This window comes from Oryctolagus cuniculus, chromosome 7 (genome assembly GCF_051225735.1).
Source record: "Oryctolagus cuniculus isolate XC-2025 breed Fujian yellow rabbit chromosome 7, ASM5122573v1, whole genome shotgun sequence".
NCBI lineage: Eukaryota > Metazoa > Chordata > Mammalia > Lagomorpha > Leporidae > Oryctolagus > Oryctolagus cuniculus.
The window spans coordinates 19,511,370-19,530,368 of record NC_142873.1 but is presented as its reverse complement, the minus strand read 5'-3'; the positions used below and the strand labels follow the sequence as shown (position 1 = coordinate 19,530,368).

The 18,999-nt window shown below is 41.6% G+C and overlaps 1 protein-coding gene and 1 pseudogene across 5 annotated transcripts in view; one reads left to right on the top strand and one right to left on the bottom strand.

The window, feature by feature from the left end:
- DPP6 (dipeptidyl peptidase like 6) overlaps nucleotides 1-18,999 on the top strand; it is a 1,254,484-nt gene that overhangs the window by 747,536 nt on the left and 487,949 nt on the right. For all 5 annotated transcript variants that reach the window (XM_051857103.3, XM_051857105.3, XM_070077270.2 and 2 more), the window contains exon 2: nucleotides 7,538-7,652. In XM_051857103.3, the coding sequence (XP_051713063.3) occupies nucleotides 7,538-7,652 (115 nt within the window). The remainder of the gene's footprint in view (nucleotides 1-7,537; nucleotides 7,653-18,999) is intronic.
- LOC149125349 (small ribosomal subunit protein eS25 pseudogene) lies at nucleotides 5,060-5,468 on the bottom strand (annotated as a pseudogene).

Below are 18,999 nucleotides of genomic sequence, written 5' to 3'. Positions count from 1 at the left end.
TCTCCATGGAGCAGCTCTCCTGGTTATATTTCTAAGTGGGAATTGGGGTCACACCCTCTCCTGTGCCCAAACCTCTTTCATTCAGAGGTAACCAGAAGGCAGCACTGGACTGCCAGGTCCTGCCCTCCTTGACCCCTTGCACCCACACTGTCCTCTGTCATCTCAGTCACCTCGCCCTTGCCGCTCTAACCACTGTTCCTTCTTGTCCTCCACGCTGAAGCCTGTGCTGTCTTGAAGTATGGGTGCCTCTCACTGCCTCTACCTGAGTTATCTTCTCTCGGTAGTGAGCAAACATCTTACTCAGAAGGTCTCTCTGCCCTTCTCGTATGCCAATAGCTTACCTGAGCCACCTTGTCTTACTTTTTTCTTCTCTTAGCAGACTTATCTAACTATTGATGGTCCCATCATCCCTGATCTAGACAACAAGAAAGAAATATGGAAAAAGATTATTGACCTGGGCTTGATAACTGTGCTGTTGTCTGTTTTATTCAGTTCTGTATCCAAGTTTCTGTATCTAGAGCCTAGGAGAATAAACCCCAGATAAATGAGAGGTGGATATGTGGGTGGGTGGATGGATAGGTGGGTGCACGTGTGGACAGATGTGGACACCTGGGTTGGTGAATAGGTAAATGGACAGATGTAGATCGATGGATTGGTGGGTGGGTGAATTGATGGATAATGAGCAGGTGGGAGATTTAGTCCCTTTTTTAGATCAAATGTAGGTTGTAAACATTCATTGTCATTTTACTGGACCTCCAAGTATCCATATAGTATCAAATATTATGGGAAATGTTTTATAACCTCATTTTCACCATTGTGGACCAAAAATATATGCTTCTGCTGAGAAATACACTAATGTGTCAAGGGATAATTGACTGACTCCACTTATTCTTTATGGAAATCAGGGTCAGTTCTACTTCAATTTTTCATAGTTCAACTCTGCCAAGTTAAAATTAGGAAGTCTGAATTTTGGAAGCAAAACTGAATGTTCAAGGAAGCACACATTAACCTGTATTTTAACTGAAAAGCCATATCTATTCTCTGGGCATACCTTTATAAAAAATTAAATGTGCACACAGACCAGAACTAAAAAGGCATATGGAAAAGATTAAAGTTTTGATTGCTTGAATTAGCCATATTTTTCATTTTTCCTTTTATTTCCCTTTATTATGTTACAATGTTGTTTGTGTGGTAAAAGAAAATTACCTGCACTCTGAAAAATGAAACTTGACAAATGAAATGGAATTTCGTAAAGAACATCTTTGTTCTCATGGGTAAAATTACCCTGCTTCCTAAATGCAAGAACACTGCCTGAAAGAGAATGCGATGCCTCTGTTCTTAGGAAATGGTGTCCAGAACCCAGAACCCTTTCACCGAAGTGTGATATGCTGTTGCTGCCCATGTGGTTATCTTCCTGTGCATTAGTTCATTCAATAATAGGAACTGAATTGAGTTTCAGTGCAAAATATCTTAGCGCCGTGGGCCTGGAGGAAGCAGAGATTTGGTTTTTTGTTCAGTTTTTTAACATTTTATTTGATAATGGTCTTACATTTACAAAGTGAAAATTTTGAGGTAGTAAAACCAAAAGTTCCTATATGTTTCTCACTCCACTTCCCCTTTTAACATCTTGTATTACTTTCTTTGTCACAATTAATGAACCACACTCAGCTTCCCTATTTTTTTAATCCAAAAACTTTTTATCCCTTCCATCCCCCCTCCAGCCTCTACAAATCACTATTTTGTGCTCAGATTGTTTTTTTTTTTAATTGAAAGGGCTTATATTTGTTGAATAACAAACATAGTATTGATTACAAACACATAGAAACAGTTTGCCATTTCTTCCCCAACCCCTGGCCAAGAAAATTTTATTTAAGAAAGACTGTTGGGTTTTAGACCTTGAGACTTTTCCCAATTTACCCACAAAAGACAGTCACAGATGCAAAAGCAAGGGGGTTTTATTTTCAGCTAGCTGGGGCTCCCACCGGCACCTACAACGCAGTGCAGCGCTGAGGCGAGAAGCCCCATCCCTCCCCCTCCCAGCATTTTTATGCACTAGAGTAAGCAAGTACATACGTCACTACGCACATAGGTGAGTTCCTTATTATTTATGCATTTCATTGGTGCATTTGAGCAACTCAGGGGCTAGACGTCATACAGGAATGTGGAAGAATCTAAATTCCAGGAATAGTTTTACTCTTTCACTCCTGTACCCTTAGGCCTGTCTTTTTTTTAACTTCAATGTACTTAATCTAAGCTAACTTAGGGTTTGAATTAATTACTCATAACAGAACTCCACAATACAAACTTCATGTATTTCATAAGTACAATTTTAGGAATATGTTGATTTCTGTGTGAAAGCCGTTCTAACTGGAGTGAGGTGAAACTCATTGTGGTTTTGATTTGCATTTCTGTGATGGCTATTGATCCTGAGCATTTTTTCATGTGTCTGTTGGCCATTTGGATTTTTTTTGAAAATGTCTGTTTAAGTCCTTTGCACATTTCTTCAATGGGCTGTTTGTTTTGTTGTTGACTTTCTTGATCTCTTTATATATTCTGGTTATTAAATATTTATCAGTTGAATAGTTTTCAGATAATTTCTCCCATTCTGTTGGTTGCCTCTTCAGTTTCCTGAGTGTTTTTTTTTTTTTTCTGCAGTATAGAATCTTCTCAATTTGATGTAAATCCCATTTGTTAATTTTGGCTTTGATTACTTATGCCTCTGGGGTCTTTTCAGGAAGTCTTTACCTATGCCAATGTCTTGCAGAGTTTCCCCTATTTTCTCTAACAATTTGATGGTATCAGGTCATAGATTTAGGTCTTTAATCCATTTTGAGTGGATTATTTGTGTAAGGTGTAAAGTAAGGCTCTTGCTTCATACTTCTGCATGTGGAAGTCCAGTTTTCCCAGCACCATTTGTTAAAGAAACTGTCCTTGCTCCAAGGATTGATTTTAGCTCCTTTGTCAAATATAAGCTGGTTGTAGATGCTTGGATTGATTTCTGGTGCTTCTATTTTATTCCATTGGTCTGTCCATCTGTTTTTATACCAGTACCAGGCTGTATAGAAAACATGATGCTGAAATTCAAATGGAAACACAAGAGACCCCAAATAGCTAAAGCAATCTTATACAATAAAACAAAGCCAGAGGCATCAAAATACCAAATTTTAAGACATACTAAAGAGCAGTTATTATCAAAACAGCCTTGTATTTTTTGTTTGTTTAGCTTCCACATTGAGGGACAATATGCATTATTTGTCTTTCTATGTCTGGCTTATTTCACTCAACATGATATCCTCTAGTCTATCCATTTTACTACAAATGACAGGATTTCACTCCTTCTTATGGCTGGATAGTATTCTGTGGTGCATGTATGCTACATTAGTTTATCCATACATCTAATGATGGATACCTTGGTTGATTGTGTATCTTGGCTATTGTGAATAGTGCTGCTGAAAATATGGTGGAGCAGGTGTCTCCTTGACACAGTGTGTTCCTGTATTTTAGGTGTATACCCGGTAGTAGGGCTGCTGGATCATATGACAGTTGTGTTTCTAGCATTTTCAGGAATCTCTGTGCCATTTTCTATGATGGTTGCACTAATGTACATCCTCCCACAGTGTATAAAAGTCCCCCTTTCTTCACCTCTTTCCCCATATGTGTTGCTTTCTGTCTTTTGGATAGAACCCATTGTGACAAGAGTGAGGTGATACTCACTGTGGTTTTGATTTGCATTCCCCTGGTGGCTAATGACATTGGGAAATTTTTTTCATACATTTGTTTCTTCTTTTGAGAACTTGCTATTAATGTCTTTTGCCCAGTTCTTAACTGGATTTGTTGTGCTTTTGTTGTTGAGTTTTTAGAGTTGCTGGTATAATCTGAATATTTACCTTTGTTAGATAAGTAGCTAGCAAATATTTTCCCCTATTCTGTCAGATGTCTCTTCACTTTATTGATTGCGTTCTTTGCTGTGTGGAAGCTTCTGAGTTTGATGCTATCCCATTTCTCTTGTGTTGCTTTTGTTGCCTATGCTTTTAGAGTCTTGTTCAGTAAGTCATCATCTACACCAATATCTTGATGTGTTTCCCCTACATTTTCTTTGTTTTCATTGTTCCCAGTATTACATACAAATCTTTGATCCATCTTGAATTGATTTTTTAAAATTTATTTGAAAGACAGAGTTACAGAGAGAGAGAGAGACAGAGAGAGAGGTCTTCCATCTGCTGGTTCACTCCCCAGATGGCTGCAACAGCCAGAGCTGCACCAATCTGAAGCCAGGAGCCAGGAGCTTCCTCCAGGTCTCCCATGTGGGTGCAGGGGCCCAAGAACTTGGGCCATTTTCTACTGCTATCCTAGGCCATAGCAGGGAGCTGGATCAGAAGAGGAGCAGCCAGGATTAGAACCGGTACCCATATGGGATGCCGGTGCTACAGGCCAGGGCGTTAACCCACTGTGCCATAGCACCAGCCCCTTGAATTGATTTTTGTTTATGATGAGGGAGTCTTTGTCCCTTTTCAGGAAGCATCCATTTTTCCACTCCCAATCCCAGCTTCCACAGTTCTGCATCTTTCTTTTCCTTCCTCTCTATGTCCAAATAACTGATGGTGTGTTGGACATTCTCAAGATCATCTGTTTCCACTTCTGTCCCTGAAGAACTGGTCCTCCGGGATCCTCACAAATCCTGCTTTCTTCCTGGTGAAGAAGTCGTTTTATTATCATACAGTACTTTGGGTTAGAAATTCTGAAGTTTATTTGATACACAATTCACAATTTTGTCTCTATGAAATTTTCTTTTTGTTCCAACTCTGCCTTCTGAAGCTACACAAAGTAAGTCTTCTCCTCTTGCATGTTATATGTTTCCAAATAAGAATACTCAAAATGTTTGGTATTTGAGGCTTATCACTATCCAGCCTTGATCCGTGTTCATATGGTGGGTGTGTTTGGGCTGGGGAGGACCTGTGGTTGAATAATTTGAAGCAGTTTGATATAATCTTATGAACTGCCAATCATGGATAAAGATATATTTATTATCGCGTTGTTCACTTTTTAATTTAATAAAGTTTCATTTTTCCAAATGAACGAGCCACTGGGCCTGTTCATGATCTTCCTCAGTAGCTGTCGCATCTCCATCCTTTGTATTCCTGGTATAAATTATTGTACCTTTGTGCTGGAAAACAGGTTTGATAAGTCCTTTACTCCGAAGCTCCTAAAGCCCTGCCCTGGCCAGAGATCCTTGAATCGTCAGTCTTTCAGCTGGTACCAACCTGGGGTTAGAAGCTCTCAGTGGGGAACTTCCTCACAGAGTCATCACGGGTAGCTTTGTCAAATAAAGCTAAGTCATTGAGCTTGTCTTGAACTTTGCCTTTGGGCCACTTCTTTCTGGCCTTGCCTACAAATTGGTTCACAGGATCTTTTTCTTTCTTGGCTGACACTGCAATGTCTGTCTTCGTCCCATCACCCTTGGGTGGCATGGCGACATCTGGAGTATAGCAGTGACCACCGGAGCCTAGCTTGCAGTGTTTACTCTTCATTTAGGCGTGGTTAATACAAGTTGCAATTGTGGACACCATAGAAGAGAGCGTTAGTAATCTCAGATCTATACAGTGACAGGAGTTGTCCATTTGCAGTATGATCATGTGCCCTTATTAATAGCTGTTTATTAATAATAAAGTTAATATATAACGATTGTGTTTATTATTTATTATTCATTAATTAATGTTGCCACCTTTGTCTTTCAAAAGGATGTCAGTTTGGAATATAAATAATATAACCACCCTAGAGTTTGGTCTCAGCAGTCAATATGCCTGATTCATTTCCTAGACTCACTCAACCATGAGCAATTGTTAGCAATGTTTCCAGATCCATTCCCCATTCCAACAGCTGCTACAATACCAGTCTGATTCTTTCAGGGGACTTAAAGCCTAGACTAGGCATGGGTATATTATTTAGTGAAGAAAAAGCTGGAAAATCTTGAGACTTTGTGTGAAGATCTATGGTAGGAAGAAAAGACTCAAGATAGTGAAGCATCAGTAGAAGTTGATTAAAATTAGTACATTGCATTGTTAAATAACCTTTAAAGTTGGTAGGAGTCAATAGTATGAGTGTGAAAAAGGGGAGGGGGGAATGAGAGAAGACTTGGGGCCAAAAAATTTTGTCAAACCTGGGTTTGCTTGACTGAGGAGTATTAGCTGGTTGTAATGACGAGAAAACTCCAAGATTACCCCATGCGAAGAGTCTAATTCATTGAGACAACCATTAGATTTGTACGAAAGCTTTAACATAATGTATCAGATTCATTATTTATTATTTAAGATTTATTTATTTATTTGAAAGGTGGAGTTACAGAGGCAAAGAGAGAGAGAGAGAGAGGTCTTCCATCTGTTTGTTCACTCCCCAAGTGGCCACAACAGCCAGAACTGATCCAATCCGAAGCCAGGAGTCAGGAGCTTCTTCTGGATCTCCCATGCGGGTGCAGGGACCTAGGAACTTGGGCCATCTTCTACTGCTCTCAGGCCATAGCAGAGAGCTGGATCGGAAGAGGAGCAACCAGGACTCAAACCAGAACCCATATGGGATGCCAACACTGTAGGTGGCAGCTTTATCTGCTATGCCACAGCACCGGCCCGAGATTCTTTATTTTTTAAGATTATTTAATTAAATGATTTAAAAGGCAGAAACAGGGAAAGAGAGTGAGACATCGACCTTCCATTTACTGGTTCACTTCCCAAATGGCTTCAACAACAGGTCTGGAGCCAGGAACTCCACCTGGGTCCCCACAAGAGTGGCAGGGGCCCAAGCACTTGGGCCATCCTCGGCTGCCTTCCCAGGTGCATTAGCAGGGAACTGGCTCAGAGGGAGTGCAGCCAGGACTCAGGAACCAGTCCTCTGATAGGGGGATGCCAGCATTGCAGGCGGCAGCTTAAAGCACTGCACCGCAACACTGGTGCCTTAGATTCTTTTTTGAGAGAAAAAGTTCTGCTAGGTTACAGGAAGGAGAAAGCCTGAAGCCTCTGGGCACTGAGACCAGGGGAGCACAGAAAGCTACTGGCAGCCGGTGCCGCGGCTCACTAGGCTAATCCTCCGCCTGCAGCTCCGGCACACCGGGTTCTAGTCCCGGTGGAGGCGCCGGATTCTGTCCCGGTTGCCCCTCTTCCAGGCCAGCTCTCTGCTGTGGCCAGGGAGTGCAGTGGAGGATGGCCCAAGTGCTTGGGCCCTGCACCCCATGGGAGACCAGGAGAAGCACCAGGCTCCTGGCTTTGGATCAGTGTGATGCGCTGGCCGCAGCGCGCTGGCCGCGGCGGCCATTGGAGGGTAAACCAATGGCAAAAAGGAAGACTTTTCTCTCTCTCTCTCTCACTGTCCACTCTGCCTGTCAAAAAAAAAAAAAAAAAAAAAAAAAAAAAAAAAAAAAAGCTACTGGCAGCTTCCAGGAACATTCCTCTTTGTGCTTCGTGTGTTGGTGGTTGATTTAAATGAGATAGAATTTCTTGGTCCATTTGATTTCTTTACTCACTGGGGTTCTCTTTCTTGTTGTTTTTAGGAGCTGGTGGGGAGTAACCCTCCACAAAGAAACTGGAAAGGAATCGCAATCGCACTGCTGGTGATTCTGGTCATCTGCTCCCTGATTGTCACATCGGTCATCCTGCTGACCCCAGGTACTTTTATTTATTCTTGGAAAAGCAAGTCACGGCGAGGGATGAGGAGCATACTTTTACCTTGGAGTGTTTTATTTTTTTATTTTTGCTAAATAGCTATTACATAATTCATTCTTCTCAGGTTCTAATTTTCATTTTACCATATTATGATATAATATGGTTTCAATGAAGAAAGACCATTTTAAGTGCTTTGTTTATGTAGTTGTAGAGTAGGTGGAAATGCTTGAGATATAGTAAAAATTAATTGATTATTCATGTTTGATGAAGTTAAAAACAGTAGCAATGGGTATCTAATATAATAACTTTATGTATCATATGGAATTCCTGAGTATTACATCAAAAATGAGTGAAGATGATTGTTACTACAACATATGTTGTGTGGGAACTAGTGTATGTTACTTATTAGATATAAAGCAGAGTCAGACATCTTTCAGGGAAAAAAAAAACACACTGAAATCTGCAGCAAAATCCTGTAGCAAATACATACATATGTATGCTTTATTGGGTGGCTGAAACAGAAGCGCTACAGGAGTTTAAAGGAGAGAGCTCCTTTATGAGAAAATTCATGGAAAAGGTAATATGTGACATAGGCTTAAGGGAGTGATATGAGTTTATTGGCAGAGCATGGCGGATTAGCGAGAGAAGAAATCCTTTGCCTGTTAGATAACCTTATGGAAGTTATCATAGAGATGGCCATAGATAAGACAGTAGGTAACTTTTATCTAGTCCCTTTATTATATTATGTAACTATATGTATAAGCAAAACTAAAACAAAAGTTCACCCATGTTCCAATTCTCAGTAAATAGACCATACAGAGATATTAGACCTTAAGATGGAAAAAAAGGAGTGGACTTGTGGTACAGCAGAGAAGCTGCGGCCCATGTTAGAAAGTCTGGGTTTGAGTCCTGCTCCTTTCTCTACTTATTCCAGCTTTCTGCTGATGTACACCCTGGAGGCGGCAGAAGAAAATGCTTGATTCCTTGAACCCCATGTGGGAGACTTAGATTGAGTCCTAGGCTACTGGCTTCAGCCTCAAGCAGCCCTGGCTATTGCAGACATTTGGGAAGAGAACCTATGGATTTGAAAGATCTCTGTCTCTCTCTCTAAGACTTCTGAATAAACTACAAAAATAAAAATGATGTGGGGCCAGCCTTATGATGTAATGTGACACTAGCATCCCCTATGGGCACCAATTCAAGTCCTAAGTCCTGGCTGCTCCACTTCTGATCCAGCTTCCTGCCAATGTGCCTGGGAATGCAGCTGAAGATGGTCCAAATACTTGGGCCCCTGCACCCACATGAGAGGCCCCAATGAAACCTCTGGTTCCTGGCTTCAGCCTGGTCCAACCCTAGCTGTTGTGGTCATTTGGGGAGTAGACCAGTAGATGAAAGATTTCTCTCTCTTTCTGTCTCTCCTTCTCTCTTTGTAACTCTGCTTTTTAAATGAATAAATAATTTTTTAAATGAACAAATAAAAATATTTAAAAGATGAAAAAATAAGATATAACTGTATATAAGGTTTTTTTGGTTTTGTTTGTTTTATTTTTTTGTTTGTTTTGTTTTTGTTTTTGACAGGCAGAGTGGACAGTGAGAGAGAGAGAGACAGAGAGAAAGGTCTTCCTTTGCTGTTGGGTTCACCCTCCAATGGCCGCCGCGGCCGGCGCACTGTGCTGATCCAAAGCCAGGAGCCAGGTGCTTCTCCTGGTCTCCCATGGGGTGCATGGCCCAAGCACTTGGGCCATCCTCCACTGCACTCCCTGGCCACAGCAGAGAGCTGGCCTGGAAGAGGAGCAACCGGGACAGAATCCGGCGCCCCGACCGGGACTAGAACCCAGTGTGCCGGCGCCCCAAGGCGGAGGATTAGCCTAGTGAGCTGTGGCGCCGGCCTATGTGTATAAAGTTTTGATAGATACCAACAAAAATGCAGGCAAATCATGATGCATAATTAAACTATTACCCTGAAACTCAAGGGGAAAATGCTAATATACTCCCTGATACCAAACTAGATAAAGATACCACCAGAGGCCGGCGCCGCAGCTCACTTGGCTAATCCTCTGCCTTCGGTGCCCGCACCCTGGGTTCTAGTCCTGGTCGGGGCACCGGATTCTGTCCCTCTTCCAGGCCAGCTCTCTGCTGTGGCCCGGGAGTGCAGTGGAGGATGGCCCAAGTGCTTGGGCCCTGCACTCGCATGGGAGACCAGGAGAAGCACCTGGCTCCTGCCTTCGGATAGGCGTGGTGCGCCAGCCGCGGCGGCCATTGGAGGGTGAACCAATGGCAAAGGAAGACCTTTCTCTCTCTCTCTCTGTCTCTCACTGTCTAACTCTACCTGTAAAACAAAAACAAAAACAAAAACAAAAAAAAAAAAAGAGAGAGAGAGACTGGCTGGCGCCGTGGCTCACTAGGCTAATCCTCTGCCTTGCGGCGCCGGCACACCGGGTTCTAGTCCCGGTCGGGGCGCCGGATTCTGTCCCGGTTGCCCCTCTTCCAGGCCAGCTCTCTGCTGTGGCCAGGGAGTGCAGTGGAGGATGGCCCAAGTCCTTGGGCCCTGCACCCCATGGGAGACCAGGAGAAGTACCTGGCTAAAAAAAAAAAAAAAAAAAAGAGAGAGAGAGAGACCACAAGAAAACTATAGAATGATATCCCTTCTGGAAGACTTATATAAAAATCCTCAACGAAATAGTAGCAAACTGAATTCAGCAACATATGAAAACAACTATATGGTATGATTGAATGGGATTTACCACAGGCAAGAAAAATTGGCTTCATATATGAAGATCAGTCAATGAAACAGCTATTTTAATAAAGTAAAGAGCAAAAAAAGGTCATCTTGATCAGCAGAATGAGAACTTGACAAAATTAAGAAACCCTTTCATGATAAAATATCCAAAAGTAGGAAAAGAATTATCCTCAACCTGGTAAGTAGCATGTGTGATAAATGCCACAGCTGCCTGAAATCATCCCCTTAACATCAGGACCAGGACTGGGATGTTCACTCTTAGGATTTCTAGTTCACATTATACTGCAGGTTCTAGCTAGGGCAATTTGATATCAACAAATGCCATTAAAATAGCGAGAAAAAAAGTAAAAGTATTTCTCTTCATAGAGGACATAAACCTGTATGTAGAAAATCTTAAATAATCCATATAAACATAAAACCTATCATAAGTAATAATTGAGTTCAACAGCATGGAGGATCTAAGACCACTATGCAAAAAGTATTTGTATTACTGTACCCTAGCAATGAAAAATCCAAAAATGAAATTAATAGTTCTACTTCCATTAGTTTCTAAAAAGAATTAGAAACTTAGGAATCAATTTAACAATAGAAATACAAAATCCGTGGGCTGAAAACCACAAAGCAAAATGAAAAAAATTAAAGAAGACCAAGTGGATTGTTGGAAGATGTAATATTGTTAACATGGCAGCACTCCTCAAATGGATCTATTGATTCAATCTAATTCCTGTCAAAATTCCAATTGTCTTTGTTGAAGAAATTTTTAACTGATCCTGAAGGGCATTTGAAAGTGCAAGGGAATCGAAATAACTAAAACAATCTTGAAAAAGAATAATTAGAAACTTACATATCTTGATTTTAAAACTTAATTACTATAAGTCTACCATAATTAGAACAAAGTGGTTCTAGCATAAATGGTAACACATATGTCTGTATGGCTCAATGAAACAGAAGTGAGCATTCAGAAATGAGCCTATACATTTTAGTCAGCTGGTTTGTGACAAGGGTGCTTAGACCATTGGATGGGAGAAAGAACAGTCTTTTCAACAAATTATGCTAGCACAGCTGGATACCCACATGCAAAATACTGAAACTGGACCCTCTACCTCACACTAGGTATGAAAACCAGCTCAATGTAGACTGACGGCCACACGTAAAAGCTAAACCTGTGAGAGTATTGGAAGGAGACACAAAATAAAATCTTTGAGACTTTGAATTAGGCAGTAGTTTCTGAGATATGACATCAAAAATACAAGCAACAAAAGGAAAAATAGGTAAATTGCACTTTGTTAAACTTGTTCCTTTTTTTTATTAAGTTCATTTAGACTTTAAACCATTTCCTCTCAGCAGTTTATGCTCAGGAATAATTTTATGCAGATTGCAATGCAAATAATTATACTTTGCATTTTTTCATACTCTATTGGTTACCACAGATCTGGGAAAACATATGGTATCTGTCTTTTGGGGATTGGCTTATTTCACTAAATATAAAGAAAATGAAATTATAACCAATAGAATGGGAGAAAGTATTTCCAAACTATATTTCCAATAAAGGTCTAGCATCTAGTATATATAAAAACACTTACAATCTGAAACAAATGACAAATAATCTTAAAATGTGCTAAATATTTGAGTAGACATTTCTCCAAAGAAGGACAAATGGTCAATAAGCACAAGAAAATATATGTAATATCATTAATTCTCGGGAAAATGAAAACCCAAACTACAATTAATTACCACTTCATGTCTACCAGTATGGTGTTAAATCAAAAAACAAATAAAAAAGGGAAAGTCAAATGTGTCTGTGAGGATGTGTAGAAATTGGAACCTTTGGGGCCAGAGCTTTGGCATTGCGGGTAAAGCTGCTACAAGCAATGCCAGCATTCCATACGGCTGCTGGTTCAAGTCCCTGCTACTCCTCTTCTGATCCAGCTCTCTGCTATGGCCAGGGAAAGCAATAGAAGATGGTGCAAGTCCTTGGACCCTTGCACCTGCATGGGAGACCTGGAAGAAGCTCCTGGATCCTGGCTTTGGATTGGCCCAGCTCTGGCCATTGCAGCCATTTGGGAAGTAAACCAGTGGATGGAAAATTTTTCTCTCTCTGCCTCTGCCCCTCTGTAACCCTGCTTTCAAATAAATAAATAAATCTTTTAAAAATAAAGAAATTGGAAATTTCATTCATTACTATCAGAAATATAAATTATGTATGGCGGGTGCCACGGCTCACTTGGCTAATCCTCCGCCTGCAGCGCCGGCATCCCGGTTTCTAGTCCCGACTGGCGTGCCGGATTCTGTCCTGGTTGCCCCTCTTCCAGTCCAGCTCTATGCTGTGGCCAGGGAAGGCAGTGGAGGATGGCCCAAGTGCTTGGGCCCTGCACTCTCATGGGAGACCAGGGGAAGCCGTAGCGGCCATTTGGGGAGTGAACCAATGGAAGGAAGACCTTTCTCTCTGTCTCTCTCTCTCTCACTGTCTAACTCTGCCTGTTAAAAAAATATATAAATTATATAAAAATATTATATATTATATACATATATTATATATAATATGTAATTATATATAATTTATATAATATATGTATTTTTATGTATTCATAATAATATAAATATATAAATATATTTATATTTTGTGTAAAATATATGAATGTATTTTATATAAATTATATAAATATATAAATATATTTTATACTTAATATTAAATACATATTTATATTCTTTATATATAAATTTTATATAATTTAGGTATATTATATAATATATCATATATGATATGTAATATATCATAATATATTATATTTAAATATTATATTATAATATTATGTATTATAATATATATAGTCCTGTGTTAAAAATAGTTTGATAGTTCCCAAAAATATTGGTATGAAATGTATTTGAGAGGTGAAGAAAATATTCTGGGATTTGGTGGTGGTAATATATGCATGATTCTGTTAATATATTTGAAATATGTTGAATTGTACATATTTATATGCGAATTTTATTTCGAAAAGCTTTTAGTTTAAAAAAGTGCTGGGAAAAAAAGTAAAATCTGGTCATGTAAATACTAACAAGCCGTAAGATCAAAGAGGATTCAGTAACAATTTTGCAAAAGTTAGTGAGTTTTATGAATAGAGCAGAGTTGCCTGGGACATTTGGACTCGGGATTTAATACTGTGCCTCTGACTGCACAGGAAAAAAAAAATCAGTTCAGCGATTGAAATCTCAATGAGCAGAGCTGAGAGGGAGAGTGGAGGATTAGTAAAGACAAATAATTGTTTTATGATGATTGAACTGCTGATGATACAGCTCATCTGGGAGCTCTACCAGCTACATATTTTTAATTAATATGAAAGAAATGGGCCTCTCTCATGTTCTGTGGAATGTGGCTTCCACATTTCCCTTTCTTTGAACAGAACTGTGCTTTAAATAAGCAAATGACTATTGACATTTGATTCTGTGGCTGGCTGGCACTCCCTTTGGGACTTAGAAGGCCAGGACGGTTTAGATAGTTTTGCAAAGTACATATAGACGGCATGTCCCTGGGGGAAATGGCTGCCCAGAGCTGCTCACATAGAAATGGCCCACAGCAATGCATGGGGACTAGAAGTATTTTTTTTTTTAATTTATTTATTAGAAAGGAAGAGTGACAACACACATTTAGAGTCAGAGAGAGGGAGAGAGAACGATCCATCTTTCATCTGCTTGTTCACTCCCCAAATGGTCGCAACAGGCAGATCTGGGCCAGGCCAAAGCCAGAAGCCAGGACTCCATCTGCGTCTGCCCGGGGTGGTAGGAGCCCAAGCACCTGAGTCATCCCCACCCTGCCTTCCCAGGCACATTAGCAGGGAACTAGATCAGAGTGGGGCAGCCAGGACCTGAACCAGCACTCTGATATGGGATGCTGGCATTGCAAATGCGGGTTCAACCCACTGAAGTCTTAATAAGTAAGTCAAGGCCTGAGGCTCAGCTCCTGGGACCCTCACGGGGTGCCTCATGGGGGCCTGGGTCCCTCACGGGGAGTGAGAGTGCTGCCTGGGTCTCCTGTCCTGCACAAGGAATCCTGTCCGCTCCTGTTCTCTCCAGTGCTGCAGCTCATCCTGAGAGCAGTAGGAGCAGCCACAGCAGTATGGCTTCTGCAATAAATAGAGAAAGTAGGCATTGTGAACTGTTATCTCTTTGAATGCTAGTGGCCAGCTGTCAGTGGCAACAACAATGAGCTGGAGGCAACCAGGGGGGTGTGGTGAATCACTGAATTCCAGAAAGGCTTGGAAGAGGGCGTTTTTCCTTAATGCTTTTGCTGGGTGAGCTGTAATGAGATCCTATTTATTTCTCTAGGTCATGCTGTTCAGGGGGCTGTGTGTCCTTAGTTTAGGGCAAAGGGATCTGCTGGTTCAACCACAAATTGTGTGCCACTGCTCTCCCCTCTTTCCAGCCCCCCTCACTCCCTTTCTGTCTTCACTCTCCTGCAGAATAGCAGTGGCTTTTGTTTTGGCATTCAGAGTTCTGGATGATGTCTAATCAATCAACCTGCCAGAAGCTCGTAAGCTTCCTCAAGTTCACTAATATTCAGGGCATTCTCACAGCAATCGATAGTGCCTGTCCATCGATCCGACATTAATGATCTCCCTTTAGGAGCTGGGAATGAATGCCATGCTGAGTCCTAGTCAAGAAGTGGAAGATGTAAATGTTGTTCTTGAAGCTCAGAGTTTGCTTAAAGACAAAGGATATGCAAGCAGAACTCCACAACAGTAGAATCATTTAGTGAAAACAAAACCAAAGTCCTAAAGCAAGGCATAGTCAAAGTCTCTCAAGCTTTGATAACCAAAATGTTGACATAGTTGATGTGAATGTCACCCAGGTCGAGAATGGCTTCCCTGAGGAGGGACTACGTTTGGTCTCAGAGTAGAGAGTTGTAGTGTTTTGGGGAAATGGCGGCAGAGGACATATTGTCTCACATGGAAGAATTTCAAAGTGGACAAGGCAAAGAGAAAAGCAAGACTTAAAGGTTTAAAAGCAAGATTAATTAGGGTCAGGGACCTCCAACCAGAGTGGCTTAGAGCCATCCCCAAGAAAGGCAAAACCCGTAGGGTTGGTGGTAATGAGGCTTTTAAGCACAGTCTAGGGGCAGAAACTGCCAATCAATATAAGGTGGGACACACCCCACAAAAGACCTGATTTATAATCCTTTTTCCTGGCTGGCTTGCTCCTGATAAATCAAAGAAGCAGTCCAGTAGGATGGGATTATTGTTGCCACAGTAACCTGTGAGCTTAGGAGGGTGGAATCACCACTCCCTTGCTATTCTCATGGAAAATTTGGAGATGCCTAAGGAAGGAGGGCAGATGTTTTGATCTTGCTAAAGACAACCTTTTGGGGGAAAGTAAATAGACTTAAAAGAGGCCGTGTGCGCTTTAAAGAAAGGTAAGGCTTTTTTTTTTTTTTTTTTTTTTTGACAGGCAGAGTGGACACAGAGAGAGAGACAGAGAGAAAGGTCTTCCTTTGCCATTGGTTCACCCTCCAATGGCCGCCGTGGCCGGCGTACCGCGCTGATCCAATGGCAGGAGCCAGGTACTTCTCCTGGTCTCCCATGGGGTGCAGGGTTCAAGCACTTGGGCCATCCTCCGCTGCACTCCCTGGCCACAGCAGAGAGCTGGCCTGGAAGAGGAGCAACTGGGACAGAATCCGGCGCCCCGACCGGGACTAGAACCCGGTGTGCCGGCCCCACAGGTGGAGGATTAGCCTAGTGAGCCGCGGCGCCGGCCAAGGCTTTTTAAATATTGTTAGCGCCCAGTCTTGTTTTCTGGTTTATTAAAATTCCGAGGACAGTACCTGCTTTCACCCATTCTGAACTCATTTGATTCCGAATGAATCTGTGGCAATGCTTTGTAGCACACCTGGGCCTCTTTTTCAACTTGGTAAGAAGACTGTTGAGTAGGATGGAATGCCCTTTGGATGGCCCAGGATACGGAAGGGTCTGGTGGCAATCATTCGGAACAGCAAGGCTCCTTGTTCTGCAGTGCAGTCTAATGATCACCAGTTATGCACAATTTATGTTTGAGAAATCAAATTAAAAGTGTTTAACGTAATCTCAGTTCCAAAGGGATTCACCAAATGAGAATGTGTCCTTTTCAATTTTGTCATTCATTTCTCCCTTGCTGGTCTGTGCTCTTTTCTAAATTTCTCTTTGGAATAATAGACTCAAAGTTACCTTTTTATTTTCAGATATTAAATATGTGTCTGCAATAGGTCACACACAGCATATGCCTTTTTTGGCAGCTATAATTCTTGCATTCTAATGAGAAGGCCTGTGACATTCTCACATGCCCCATCATTGTGGGAGTGTAAAAATCCAACAGGATCCTATTCGCATTCAAGCATCTCCGATGTCTGGCTTTCTGGATTTCCACATTAGAGATGGACACTGATTTGTGATGAAAAAACCTTAGGACACTTTCAGATGGTGTAGAAATGAAATACTTTGCCTATCTGAAAGTCATATTTCTAGTATGTATAGGGTTAAGACCAACCATGGGTTATCAGAACAGAAGATTTGGGGCTGGAACATAACATACAGTTAATTTTTATGGAATTGAAATATGAATGTTCAATTAAGTTTAATGTGTGACTGGAACAAATTATTTTTAAATATTTTATTGAAGAATGGCATGCCTATGTAATATATTGTATATGAATAAATGTTATATATAAATTCAGTATATGCACATATGAATGTTGCTGGATGAATTTTCAGACTGAACATGATTCTATGTAATCAGCACCCAAATAAAAACTACAGAATATTGTAAGGCCACCACAAAACACACCGAACACCAGAGCAAGGGGGAGGGTTTTATTGGGGGAAACCCGACAGACCGGAGGGAAGGGGCAAAGAAGGAAAAGAAGGAGAAGGAGAGTGTAAGAGAGAGAGAGAGAGATCAGGAGACAGAGAGAAAGAGAGCCACCCTTCAGGAACCGGTCCTTTTGAAATTTTGCTAGGGGTCAGGCAGAGAAGTAGGAGCAGGGAATCCCATTAGGATGGGGGTGGAGCTTGACACCCGTGGTTGGTTGGGCCTTGTGGCCACCTGGCTTCCAGCAGTGGAGGTGGGGGGGGGGGTGCCTAGGATGGTGTCAGGTTGTAGATCGCGCCAAGGATAAGACTGCATTTTATGGCCGGCGCTGCGGCTCAACAGGCTAATCCTCTGCCTAGAGGCAGCGCCGGCACACCGGGTTCTAGTCCCAGTCGGGGTGCCGGATTCTGTCCCAGTTGCCCCTCTTCCAGGCCAGCTCTCTGCTGTGGCCCGGGAGTGCAGTGGAGGACGGCCCAAGTGCTTGGGCCCTGCACCCCATGGGAGACCAGGAAAAGCACCTGGCTCCTGCCTTCGGATCAGCACGGTGCGCCGGCTGCAGCGCGCCGGCCGCGGCGGCCATTGGAGGGTGAACCAACGGCAAAGGAAGACCTTTCTCTCTGTCTCTCTCTCTCACTGTCCACTCTGCCTGTCCAAAAAAAAAAAAAAAAAAAAAAAAAAAAAGACTGCATTTTACTAACAAATATAGTCAGCATCCTAAAAGCCCTCTTCCTTACTCATCACTAGTCCCCTCAAGGAGACCTGATTTCTGACATTGTAGAAGAGTTGTGCACATTTTTGTAGTTTTTACATTTTACTCATTGAATGTACTCATATAGTATGTGTGATTTTACACCTGATTCTTTTAGTCAGTATAATGCTTGTGAGATTCATTGTTGTGTTCTACTTGCTCTGGTGCCCAAATTTTTAAACCCATGATAGATTATCTCTACAAAAATTTTGAAATAGTTTACAACAATATCTTTGTGTATCTCATGCCAAGCATCATGTACCTTACAGTTTTTCACTCTTGTAGCTATAGGCAGCTTACTGCATATTATCTAGGCATTTTCTTGCTGTTCTCTTTCTTACATTAAACTCATCCCCCAGATCCAGTCTTGTCATATTCTGTTATCAATTACTTTGACCCAAGTGTCTTACAGGAAGCCCAGGCTACTTGACCAGGTCACTGGTATTCATTTGCATTTGGCATCTGTGGTTGTGTTTCCTGGATTCAAATGTGCCTGTTCATTCCTGTCTGCCAGCTGACTGGTTGGGGTGGGTGGTGTCTACTCTGGTCATAACACAGATTTGTTTTGACTGCTGCTGATGCTACTGTTGCTAATGCTGTTTCTGCCTCAAGTTAATTTGGTAGTGCTAATTGAGACTGGCTGCTGTAAATGAGTATTAGGGATATTTATTCTGATAATCCAGAGTACAGGACAGATGAGTGAGGACAGGAAGCATTCATGTTTGGCTTGGTAGAGAATGAACAACTAGAGACATTGAAAGATAGATCCAGAAGAGATGGAAGGAAATCCAGGAACGAAGATCTCCGTGGGTCATAACAAGTCTGAAGTGTTCATTGGACAGAGGGCAGCCTAACCTAGAAGTTTTAGAAGGGGGTAGTGAACTGTCGGGCGTTAAGGGTGAAGGGAGGATGTGGTACCAGATTGGGAGACTCTGGATGCCAAACCCTGATTTGAGATTGGATTACTAGTTCCTACTGTGGACACCAAGTTCTTTGTCAATCAATTTCAGAATCTGATGAAAACT